The 12500-nt window shown below is 41.2% G+C and overlaps 2 protein-coding genes across 2 annotated transcripts in view; one reads left to right on the top strand and one right to left on the bottom strand.

The window, feature by feature from the left end:
* Positions 1–695, top strand: part of LOC116062753 (tripartite motif-containing protein 16-like) — a 1759-nt gene extending 1064 nt beyond the window's left edge. The window contains exon 1 of the mRNA XM_031317389.2: positions 1–695. This exon is cut by the window's left edge and continues 1064 nt beyond it. Coding sequence (XP_031173249.1) covers positions 1–673 — 673 coding nt within the window. The 3' untranslated portion in view covers positions 674–695.
* A 7402-nt stretch (positions 696–8097) lies between these two features.
* ccdc90b (coiled-coil domain containing 90B) overlaps positions 8098–12500 on the bottom strand; it is an 11406-nt gene continuing 7003 nt past the window's right edge. Inside the window, exons 5-9 of the mRNA XM_031317391.2 lie at positions 12457–12498; positions 10514–10585; positions 9658–9711; positions 9404–9518; positions 8098–8372 (exon numbers count right to left, since the gene is read on the bottom strand). Coding sequence (XP_031173251.1) covers positions 8317–8372; positions 9404–9518; positions 9658–9711; positions 10514–10585; positions 12457–12498 — 339 coding nt within the window. The 3' untranslated portion in view covers positions 8098–8316. The remainder of the gene's footprint in view (positions 8373–9403; positions 9519–9657; positions 9712–10513; positions 10586–12456; positions 12499–12500) is intronic.

Here is a 12500-nt window from a genome sequence, read left to right on the forward strand (position 1 = left end):
GGACGTGACAGCGGCCGTGTCAGAAGTCAGAGATAAACTACAGGACGTCCTGAGAGAGAAGTGGACAAACGTCTCACTGACAGGGACTGAAATGGACGTTTTACTGTTACAACCAGAGCCCAAGACCAGAGCTGGATTCTTAAAATATTCATGTGAAATCACACTGGATCCAAACACAGCAAACACATATCTGTTATTATCTGAGGGGAACAGGAAAGCAACATTAATGAGACAACAACAGTCTTATTCTAGTCACCCAGACAGATTCACTGGCTGGTGGCAGGTCCTGAGTAGAGAGAGTCTGACTGGACGTTGTTACTGGGAGGTGGAGAGGAGAGGAGGAGTTTCTGTAGCAGTCGCATACAAGAATATCAGCAGAGCAGGGATGTCAGATGAATGTGGATTTGGACAAAATGACAAATCTTGGGCGTTAGAGTGTGACAACAACAGTTATATATTTTATTACAACAAAGTCCAAACTCCCGTCTCAGGTCCTGAGTCCTCCAGAGTAGGAGTGTACCTGGATCACAGTGCAGGTATTCTGTCCTTCTACAGCGTCTCTGAAACCATGACTCTCCTCCACAGAGTCCAGACCACATTCACTCAGCCGCTCTATGCTGGACTAAGGTTTTATGGTTCTGGAGACCCTGCTGAGTTGTGTAAACTGAAATAGACAGAAGTCATTTAAGGATTAACTTCTGTTTTTTTTTTTGTTTGTCACATTCTATGTTTTCAGCGTTTTTTTGTCAGTGTTTGACGTTTTTCGTGTGTTTACATGTTTTTGTAGCTTTTTTTTTTTGGAGAGCTAATCAGGAAACGGGGAGCAGGATGAGCGTGACTAGAGTCTCTCAAAATCTGATGGAAATCTTTTAAACTGACCTTTGTTGATCTGAAATGGAGACAGATTCAGCAACTGCACGGCCTATTTCTCTCTTCAAATGTTTTCAGAAACACGTTTCGGTGAACTATTTTAGTCCAATATGAGATCGTATTCTGAACGAGGTAGATTGACAGTGTTACCCGCCAATTGCAAAATTCACCCACATTTGGCGGGTGGTCGGATGTTAATTTCATGCCCTGAACGTGACGCGTTCGTCCAATCAGCTGCCGGTTTTCATTTTTGGGCGACAATCCAGATTAGCTCCGCCTGCTGTTATGGAGACGTATTACGTCTCGTCTCTTTGGTGTTCTGAGGAACTTTTTGGACCAACTCGGGGAGACTGATCAGTCACACTGGCTTTACTGCCGCCTGGTTGATGTGTCAGGGGCTTAATGTGTTTTTAAGGGTTATCATCTAACCAACTAACTAACTAACTAACTGATGGAGGCAGCGGTAGAGCAGCAAATCCCGTGTCCTACCAGGTAAAATCACTGATGATCGATTCATTGTTAATAGTAATTTTTCATTAAAAAAACGGTCAGAAAATGCTGTTTTCAGCGTCTCAAATATGTAGAACTATTAATTCTCTTTCCTGTGTTATCTTATATTACACTGAATATCTTTTGGGTTTTGGATAAAATAGCTATTTAAAAACAGGTCATCTCTGGGCTTTTGGGAACACACACACACACACACACACACACTTTTAAAAGGATTGTTTTAATGGTAATGGAATTGATAGCCAGCCCAATGACTTCAATGTGTTTTCATTTAAATGTACAATTTATATTATAACCAAGTTGATTTTGTGCTGTTAACTGTCTGGTTTTATACAGTCTGCATGTGGCGTCTCCATGGTAAGCTGCCTTAACATTCGCTCCGTTGTAGAGTTATTTTGGGTAAAAGTGTGTTTTGTAATTATTTATATTCAGCATTCAGTTACTTGAGTAAATGCAGTATGTGGATTTGGTTTCTTTCATGGTTTTAAATGGTGTTGTTCTCTTCATTTGTTGTCAACATGTAACCTTTTTGCTTTAAATTGACTCCATTCTTATTAGTTTTAGTATTCGATGTGAGAACTGTGACCCTGTTGATAGGTTTGGTATTTGAATGTATCTCATCAATTCTAAGGAGCTTCTATGGACAGGTCAGTTTTAAGGTGACATTGTCTCACAGAAAAACCTAGCTTAGACTGTGTGAGGACAACAAGAGTTTAAAAAGGATCCATTTTGATGTTCATGTTAGTCACCCTTGGGCAGACACTTCTGTATGCTCACGGTTGTCTCATTGTCATGAGAGATGTTCACTGTTTGAATAAAGCTGCATTTGATTTGAACTCATCAGACTGGTCGTCATCTTTGAAGTCTCCCAACATCATTTCTGAGTTATCAACCGATAACATTTGGCTTCACGAAACACGTGCAGATCCAGCGAAAGGTGAGTAAATATCTATTCTTGTTGAATGACATTTGCTCCCTTTTGTTGTTTATCTGTTACTTTGCCCAAAAAAACATTTAAAAAGACGACAAAAAGTCTAAAAAAAATTATGTCCAAAAGAACCTTGAAAAAGGCAACAAAAACTCCTAAAAACAATTCCCGGAAAATGTCGAAAAATTGCCCAAAAAAACATTTAAAAAGGCAAGAAAAACTCCTAAAAATGTGCCGAAAAATTGCCCAAAAAAACATTTAAAAAGGCAAGAAAAACTCCTAAAAATGTGCCGAAAAATTGCCCAAAAAGCGACAAAAAAAGTAAAAAAAAAATATGTCCAAAAGAACATTGAAAAAGGCGACAAACGCCTACAGAATTTCCCGGAAAATGTAGAAAAATTGCCCAAAAAAAATTTAAAAAGGCGACAAAAACTCCTAAAACACGTGCAGATCCAGCGAAAGGTGAGTAAATATCTATTCTTGTTGAAGGACATTTGCTCCCTTTTGTTGTTTATCTGTTACAGTTTTTTCCAATTGCTAAAACACAATTTTGCAAACTAGTGTGGTTTTATCAAAATACTTAACACAATTCACAAAACCACACACCCAAACTGCAAAATACCTCTAATATCCTGCAACATGAAGAACTGCAACCAGCACTACATATAGCATTATCAAAATCTAACTTTTGCACCACATGGCGCACACTTCATTCATATTACCAGATGTTTGTCTAACCAACTACACACTGTTTGTTTGTTTGTTTGTTTTATTTGGATCCCCATTAGCTTCAGCATAGCTAAAAGCTATTCTTCCTGGGGTCCTACAATCTATCATGTGACAATACAATTCACGACATCACATTACACACCATACGCACAAGACATTATTCAGATTACACAACATTTAAAAATACAAATCATATTTTACAATTAACGCAATAATCACACACAAAAAGAAAAAATACAAATAAATAAATAATATAAAATAAGTTGAAAAGATTTCGCTACCCCGAATACATTTTTCTTTTTTCTTTTTTTTTTATATAAGATATAATGAAAAGCCCTATGACAGAATCTCTCTAAATTGATTATTAGCATTTGTTGGGCATTATGAAAAGCACTCTCATCTTTAGTATGCTTTGCCATAATACTAAAATAGTTCAAATTGTAGAAAATTTGTCAGATTGTTCACATGCACAGACCTTATCATGGACAATGCATTCTGTGTGTGATTTTTATTTTTATTCTTATGTATGTGTGATATATGTGTTTGTTGTGTTAAGGTTGTCTAAGCTACTGGATCCTAAAATTTCCTTCGGGATGAATAAAGTATCTATCTATCTATCTATCTATCTATTTTGGTGCAGGACTTCTCTGTGTGATTGGCGCTCCGTTAGGAGAAGAAGTTCAGTACACAGAGTCGAATTGAATGCGATGAGTGAATGTGACGCATATGGCGTAAAATCAGTTTTATTCATTCAGAGCAGATTATTTTGGAGATGCCCTGCAGACAGTTGAAGAAGAAGACAGGGGAATTTGGGTGCGTGTTTAGTTTAGTTACACAGGATTAAGAGAGGAAGTTAGGAATTGAGTTTAATGAGGGACATAGCCGGTAAACAATTCAAAACTGACCATTACCCACTCCAGTTTAGAATCAAGTGCTGCGTACTTGTGTTGTTTTGCTTTATGTGTGTCTGCAATTTAAAAATGGGTCAAAATCAGAGTAAAGCATCTTGTCAAGCGTTAACATTACAAAGGAAAACAGAACTAGACTTGCCTAGGAAACAGAGAAAATTTGTTTTGGATTTCTTGAAAACGAATTCACATTTGAAAGCTGAGGTGGATGGGTTGACACCTCGAGAGTGGATGTTGAATAAATTGGGGTTTTATTATGTCGAGCCATTTCTGAGCGATTTAGAAAGATGGACCGATTCTAGATATCCGATTTCTGGCAGTTTTCACAAGAGTGATTTAAATTTGGTAAGAGAATATGTAGTGAGAATACAAAAGTAGCTGATTCAACTTGGGATATATCGTCTATGACGGAGGTTCTAAATGCATGGGAACTTTTGAGTTCACAATATCCCGAAAATGTTCGCAAAGCTAAAATAAGGAAAGACAAACGCTTATTTAAGCATTTCATGTTGGCTCAAGAGACAGGAGAGCCAGGGGGAGAGGAGGGACTGACCCTTCCCCCAGCCACAGCTATAAAAACACATGCAGACAGGTCTAGTTCAGAGACAGGGCCGTTTAACAATGAGTCATTATATCCCGTTCTAAATGACATTACAAAACCACCGGCAGACACAGACGATCAAATATATGAGACAGACGAAGATTTAGGAATGTGGGCGTTTGCAAATGCGAAAGATTCAAAAAATCCTCAGAAAATTAGGGAAGTTGTGTCAGAAGTTATCTTCCCTGATAAAGGCGATAAAAGTCCAAGCTATAGAGCATTTTTAGGACAATGTGAAGAATTATGGTTTCTGAATTGTTTGAAGGCATTTGAAGCTGCAGAACACCAGTGGGCTGGTGATAAGGAGACATGCAATGAACGTAAACTGATGTTTGTGCATGAGTGCATTGAGGCTGGATTTAAAAGGATTCTTGTCATAAAAATGTCTGACCAAAATCAGGAACTTGAAAAATCAGATAAAAGTTTTAGATGCTTTTACACAGCATTAACGAAATATCACCTGGATTAAAAGGCAGATACTGCATGGAAAGCCCTTAGTCAACACCACATAGCAAAGATTATATCTTATGTTTTCAAATGACGAGGTGCAGAGATTTTTACATTGGATTGTTGCGGTATTAGACTATAATAAACAGCGCATGCAGGATTCCACAGGGATGGAGGAAGATGAACATTTTGAAGCCCCTTCATTAATTTTTGATGACAAGGTTATGGAGAAACCACTTACTTTAGCTGAAGTTTCAAGAACTAGTCAAGATGCGCCCAATCCATTAATTAACCCATTGGGATTCATTGATTGGTGGACTTCGGTATTAATGCATGGGGCGATGTCAGGCAAAGATGTTAGGTATATTTTGACAACTTTAATGCCTAATGTGTAAATGGAAACTGGAAACAACGTTGAGGGTTAGGCTAACCCTTACCCAATGTTGAGGGTTAGGGTTAGGGGGGTTAGGGGTTAGGGTTAGGCTAACCCTTACCCAACGTTGAGCTTTGATAATGATGGCCCACTAGAGGGAGAGGTTACAATTATGGATACATTTCCGTGGCTGTCCAAGACACATCAGACAAGTCATTTGGCCGAATTAAAGGTGTGTTTAACAAAATAACGCTGTGGCAGGACAGGATGTCTCACAAATATTAAACTGCAAAAAGAGATCAGATGAAAATGTATCAGAGTTTGCTATTCGGTTTCTTAAGTGTTGGAAGGAACAGGAACAGTTTGACGTTTTGGATAAGGCTGATGCCTTTTTTGCATCAATGTTGATTAATGGACTGGGAACAAAAGATGCCTTTACGTTGAAATTAGCATGTCCTGACCTGTTCTCATTAAGCCCTGCGGAGTTATTGAAGAAAATACGAGCATTAGAGGCAATTCATCTTTTTACCTCAAACACGAAACTTCAGGCTGTAAGTGAACAGCTCCAAGATCAAATTTCAGGATTTCAAACAGGAAATAAAATGTGAGGAAATGCGATGAGAGGAAGAAGCAGGGGGGCCAGACAATCATATGATACACTGCGTTACAGATATGGAGAGAATAATGACGGCACAAGTAATCAGAATAATACTAATAATCGTGACATTATTTATAAAGAGCACAGGGCCGATAATTTATGTCTTTATTGCGGGAAACAAGGGCACTACATTCTAGGGCTGCCACCTCTTAGTCGATTAGTCGACTAATCGGTCGTTTTGGTCTTAGTCGACTAAGATTTCTTTAGTTGATGAGTCATTTTTTATGCTTATTCATGCTTAATTACTCATTTCCAAGAAACTTATGGGCACATTTCTGGTAAACACAAGATTTAAAGTGGTGCTTTTGCAGGATTAATTGTGAAGAACCTCAGTTTTACAGATGGTTCATTAACTACATTTATATTGTGCTTTTCTAGTCTTAACCACCTCTCAAAGAGCACAGCTCTGTCGATTACATCAACTAATCGATTAATCGACAAAATCATATAAGTGTTAGTCGACTAAGAATTTCTTTAGTCGAGGACAGCCCTACTACATTCGGAGTTGTCAGATGAGGAGACAAAATGACGAAAAAGAGACAGGAGAATATAGGATAGGCAAACCCCCTATGCAAGACAGACAGATGATCCAACAGCACCACCTTTTGGACAAAGACCAGTACTAACACAAGACAGAACTGAAAACAGACCAACAACCTTTTTGTGGCCAAGTAATTCAAATAGTTCATTTTCACAATAGGACAACCGACAGAGGGACACGAACAATTTTCATCTTATGCAAGTGCAGTCATCTGATTCACCAGCGACATTACCAAAACTTTAGCTACGAGTTATGGGAAAATTAATTCCCTTTTTAGTCGATACAGGGGCTACTTTGTCCTGTATAAGACGTCAGGATCTTAACTGTCCCATAAGCAAGACATTTATTCAGTCTGTCGGAATTTGTGGAGTCCCGCAGAGAGAACCGTTATCAGAGTTGTTGCAGACTGAGATAGGTGGAATTATTTTTTTACATGAATTTGTGTTAAGCCATAATTCTCCAGCTAATCTTTTGGGGAGATATTTGTTGTCTAAAGTTAAAGCGACGGTGAAATGCTCTCCAACAGGGGTTGAATTGTACATACTTTCAGACCAAATGTATCAGATGATTTCAAAAATAGTCTCTGGGTGGCATAAAACAGTATCTGTTGTGAATAATCTGGAGTTTGTTGATAAGATGTTTACAGTTGGGGGGATAAAATAATTGGCGTCATGTAGAATATTGACTATGAGACCAGTGGATAAACCATTTTCAGATAGGAGTATAAACAAAGAGGACCTGCAGGAAAAACCACATATTTTTGTAATGTTGGAAACGTGTTATCATTTTTAGGCAAATACCACAAGACGAAGAGAAGAATATCGCATTTTTTTATCAAATCATTACGAGATATAGTTGTACCTCAACTACAGATTAAAGAGGGAACTGAGGTTTTCCTGGGTGATAAGTCAATTTTATCTAAAGTACCTTCGAGCCTGTGGGCACAGCATGCAAAACCACGTTGGGTTATTTGACATAGAACCATATCAAGCCAACATCAACTATGCTTCGTATCCAGTTTTTGTAAAACAATATCCATTATCTAAAGAGAAAGAGGAGGGAATATGACCAGTGATTCAGAGTCTATTGCAACAGGGTGTGATTGTCCGGTACAGCCTCAACACTGCAAATGGAGATCCCGTTTGAAGGTGACGTGCTTGATTTTGACTAAACGTCCCAATTTGAGTAACTTCTGATTGGGTCGGTCGGCTCATCTCGGGACCAGGCCGGCTGTTGCCGACTGGCCACATCCTTAATATTTATTATTATTAATATTATTATTATAAACATAATGAAATCGTGCAAGCGATAAAAACCCGTCCTCTGCGCTTTCGGCCTGTAAAGACAATTTATTTGTATATAAAAAAAAAAACTGACCAGCCCACATTAGAAAAAATGGTAACTCTGGCATTTGCCAGAGTTGCCAGATGGCCAATCCACCCCTGCACACAGACACACACACAAAAACTCAAAAAAGGGACAACAAACATTTCCATTTGAGATATTTTATTTACTTTTTTTACTCTGTAACGATGTGATTTAAAATGTATCAGAGTACAACAATTCAAACTAAAACATACTGAAGTAAAAGTAAAAGTACAGATTTTTAAAAACTATTCAATTACAGTAACGTGAGTAATTGTAATTTGTGACATTTTGCAGCTTTGTGACGTTTTCCAAACGGATCTCGGGGTCGAGTTTTCACTGGAACTACTTTGTGCGGCGTAGGAATACGAGGTGAACGAGTCCGTTCACCTCCAGAGCCGGTACACTCCTAGAGCGATGGCCAGGCACGAAAACACCGTCGCTGGGAAGAAACACGGAGAGAAAACCTTCAAACTCACTTCATTTACAAGTTACTCTACTTAAAGACTCCGATTATTATTCTAAGTGACTGACAACATTATGGGATGGATCCCTACAGAGATAGACCTTTTAGTTAAAGAGTAAGATCCTTTTAGTTTAACATGAAACAGCCCCGAAATCACCATCACCAAACTACACCAGACTCCATGTAAATAATCAGGACTTTTAGCGTGTATAGAGCCAGCATATTTCCACCAGAGTCCATGTAAATAGTCAGGATTTTTAGCGTGTATAGAGCCAGCATATTTCCACCAGACTCCATGTAAATAATCAGGACTTTTAGCGTGTATAGAGCCAGCATATTTCCACCAGACTCCATGTAAATAATCGCTACTTTTATCATCGTAAAACACACTTCATTCAAAGTGGACAGAAACTAAATAAAACTACCAAAAGCCATCTTGGTTCATCTTTCCACTGTTTCAACAATCACCACTCTGGTTTGGTTGAAATAAACGCTTTTTTCACCCATTTACACCTGGAAATATGCTGGCTCTATACACGCTAAAAGTAGTCATTATTTACATGGAGTCTGGTGGAAATATGCTGGCTCTATACACGCTAAAAGTAGTGATTATTTACATGGAGTCTGGTGGAAATATGCTGGCTCTATACACGCTAAAAGTACTGATTATTTACATGGAGTCTGGTGGAGATATGCTGGCTCTATACACGCTAAAAGTACTGATTATTTACATGGAGTCTGGTGGAAATATGCTGGCTCTATACACGCTAAAAGTACTGATTATTTACATGGAGTCTGGTGGAAATATGCTGGCTCTATACACGCTAAAAGTCCTGATTATTTACATGAAGTCTGGTGGAGTTTGGTGATGGTGATTTTGGGGCTGTTTCATGTTAAACTAAAATGATCTTACTCTTTAACTAAAAGGTCTATCTCTGTTGGGATCCTTTCCATAATGTTGTAGTTTTTGTGTATATTTCAGAGTATTGTGTAGTTCCCGTGTGTACCTGCGAGGTAGCGGATCGTCTCCAGTTTCAGAGACTCGAGGACCGTTTTGAGCGACGCCACCTGCAGGTCGATCTTCCTGTTGATCTCCATGTTGTCGTTTTCCAGGTCTGCTTTCTGAACGCACAAAACACCCCAAAATTACCCAGAAAGCAACGCTGATGTACTTAATGTTCTCTGAGCGAACGCCAGAGGAGGAAAGAGTACTTAGAAACTTTGCCGAACATAGTTTTTAAGTATTTTCCAGTTTGTTTACCTTGTGGTGAAACTCGGTGCTCGCCTCCATCAGCTTCTTCTCCTGTTCTGTAAACTGACAGAAAACACAAAGTTACACGTTTTAGTTATTGTAGTCTGAACCATGACTCTGCAGTTTCCTCTAGTCCCAGAGTCTGAACCATGACTCGGCAGTTTCCTCTAGTCCCAGAGTCTGAACCATGACTCGGCAGTTTCCTCTAGTCCCAGAGTCTGAACCATGACTCGGCAGTTTCCCCTAGTCCCAGAGTCTGAACCATGACTCTGCAGTTTCCCCGTAGTACCAGGGTCTGAACCATGACTCAGCAGTTTCCCCGTAGTCCCCGAGTCTGAACCGTGACTCTGCAGTTTCCCCCAGTCCCAAGGTCTGAACCATGACTCAGCAGTTTCCCCATAGTCCCAGAGTCTGAACCATGACTCGGCATGTTTTCAGTGGTTCTGCCTCTTTTTTTATGGAAAAAAAGTCAAAATATTTTAGGAAATAAAGTCTGAATACTCTAATTTATCTTTAGTGAAAAAGTTTAATATTCTTAGAAAAAAAAAGTTATATTTAGGAAAAAAGTTGTAATGTTTTAATTAAAAAAAAAAAATACTATCGTGATAATGACAGAGGGAATATTTTGGAAAAAAGTTAAATTGAATAAAATAAATTGGAATATTATGAGGAAATAGTCAAAATATTTTCAGAATAAAAGTCTATCACTGGATTCCTTACTGAGGTATGAACACGAGAAGGACGCAGAGTTTCTACATGCATAGACTGGAAACATCAGAGTGATTTCCTGTCTGAACTACACACCTAACTTCCTGTTTGCTGTCTGAACTACAAACCCTAACTTCCTGTTTCCTGTGTGTCTCACCACGTCCGAGATGCGGCTGCGCTCCAGGTTGATGTCCAGTTTGGTTTCTGCTCGAACTTTCTGACTCTCCTCCTGAATAAAAACATCCAATCACACACAGTTAAACAAAGAAACTAAGTACATATACTCCAGTACTCTACTTCAGTCCAAATGTTGAGGTACTTGTACTTTACTTGAGTCTTTTCTTTTCATGTCACTTTCTACTTCTACTCCGCTACATTTCAGAGAGAAATATTGTACTTTTTACTCCACTACATTCATCTGTTACAGCGTTTAGTTACTAGTTACTTTAGTTACTCCGCTACATTCATCTGTTACAGCTTTAGTTACTAGTTACTTTAGTTACTCCGCTACATTCATCTGTTACAGCTTTAGTTACTAGTTACTTTACACATTAAAATTTCTGCTCACAGAACACCGGCCTGTGTGTAACGGCCGTCTGGTTGATGTTTAACGGCCGTCTGGTTGGTGTGTAACGGTCGGTGTGTAACGGTCGGTGTGTAACGGTCGGTGTGTAACGGTCGGTGTGTAACGGCCGTCTGGTCGGTGTGTAACGGCCGTCTGGTCGGCGTGTAACGGCCGTCTGGTCGGTGTGTAACGGCCGTCTGGTTTGTATGTAACGGCCGTCTGGTCGGCGTGTAACGGCCGTCTGGTTGATGTGTAACGGCCGTCTGGTCGGCGTGTAACGGCCGTCTGGTTGATGTGTAACGGCCGTCTGGTCGGTGTGTAACGGCCGTCTGGTTGGTGTGTAACGGTCGGCGTGTAACGGTCGGTGTGTAACGGTCGGTGTGTAACCGTCGGCGTGTAACGGCCGTCTGGTTGATGTGTAACGGCTGTCTGGTCGGCGTGTAACGGCCGTCTGGTTTGTATGTAACGGCCGTCTGGTCGGCGTGTAACGGCCGTCTGGTTGATGTGTAACGGCCGTCTGGTCAGCGTGTAACGGCCGTCTGGTTGATGTGTAACGGCCGTCTGGTCGGTGTGTAACGGCCGTCTGGTTGGTGTGTAACGGCCGTCTGGTCGGTGTGTAACGGCCGTCTGGTCGGTGTGTAACGGTCGGCGTGTAACGGTCGGCGTGTAACGGTCGGCGTGTAACGGTCGGCGTGTAACGGTCGGTGTGTAACGGCGGTCTGGTCGGTGTGTAACGGCCGTCTGGTTGATGTGTAACGGCCGTCTGGTCGGTGTGTAACGGCCGTCTGGTCGGTGTGTAACGCGGTGTGTAACGCGGTGTGTAACGCGGTGTGTAACGCGGTGTGTAACGCGGTGTGTAACGGCCGTCTGGTTGATGTGTAATGGCCGTCTGGTTGATGTGTAATGGCCGTCTGGTTGGTGTGTAACGGTTGGTGTGTAACGGTTGGTGTGTAACGGTTGGCATGTAACGCCCGTCTGATCGCCGTGTAGGCCGTCTGGTCTGTGTGTAACGGCCGTCTGGTTTGTGTGTAACGGCCGTCTGGTCGCCGTGTAGGCCGTCTGGTCTGTGTGTAACGGCCATCTGGTCGGTGTGTAATGGCCGTCTGGTCGGTGTGTAACGGCCGTTTGTTCGGTGTGTAACGGCCGTCTGGTCGGTGTGTAACGGCCGTCTGGTCGGTGTGTAACGGCCGTCTGGTTTGTGTGTAACGGCTGTCTGGTCGGCGTGTAACGGCCGTCTGGTTGATGTGTAACGGCTGTCTGGTCGGCGTGTAACGGCCGTCTGGTCGGTGTGTAACGGCCGTCTGGTTTGAGTGTAACGGCCGTCTGGTCGGCGTGTAACGGCCGTCTGGTTGATGTGTAACGGCCGTCTGGTCGGCGTGTAACGGCCGTCTGGTTGATGTGTAACGGCCGTCTGGTCGGTCCGTCTGGTTGGTGTGTAACGGTCGGCGTGTAACGGTCGGCGTGTAACGGTCGGTGTGTAACGGCCGTCTGGTCGGTGTGTAACGGCCTTAACAAACAGAGGAACGTTTTTTTACCTTCAGTCTGGTCTGCAGCTGCTCCAACTCTTGCTTCATTTTCT

Source organism: Sander lucioperca, chromosome 13, assembly GCF_008315115.2.
Source record: "Sander lucioperca isolate FBNREF2018 chromosome 13, SLUC_FBN_1.2, whole genome shotgun sequence".
In the NCBI taxonomy this organism is placed as follows: domain Eukaryota; kingdom Metazoa; phylum Chordata; class Actinopteri; order Perciformes; family Percidae; genus Sander; species Sander lucioperca.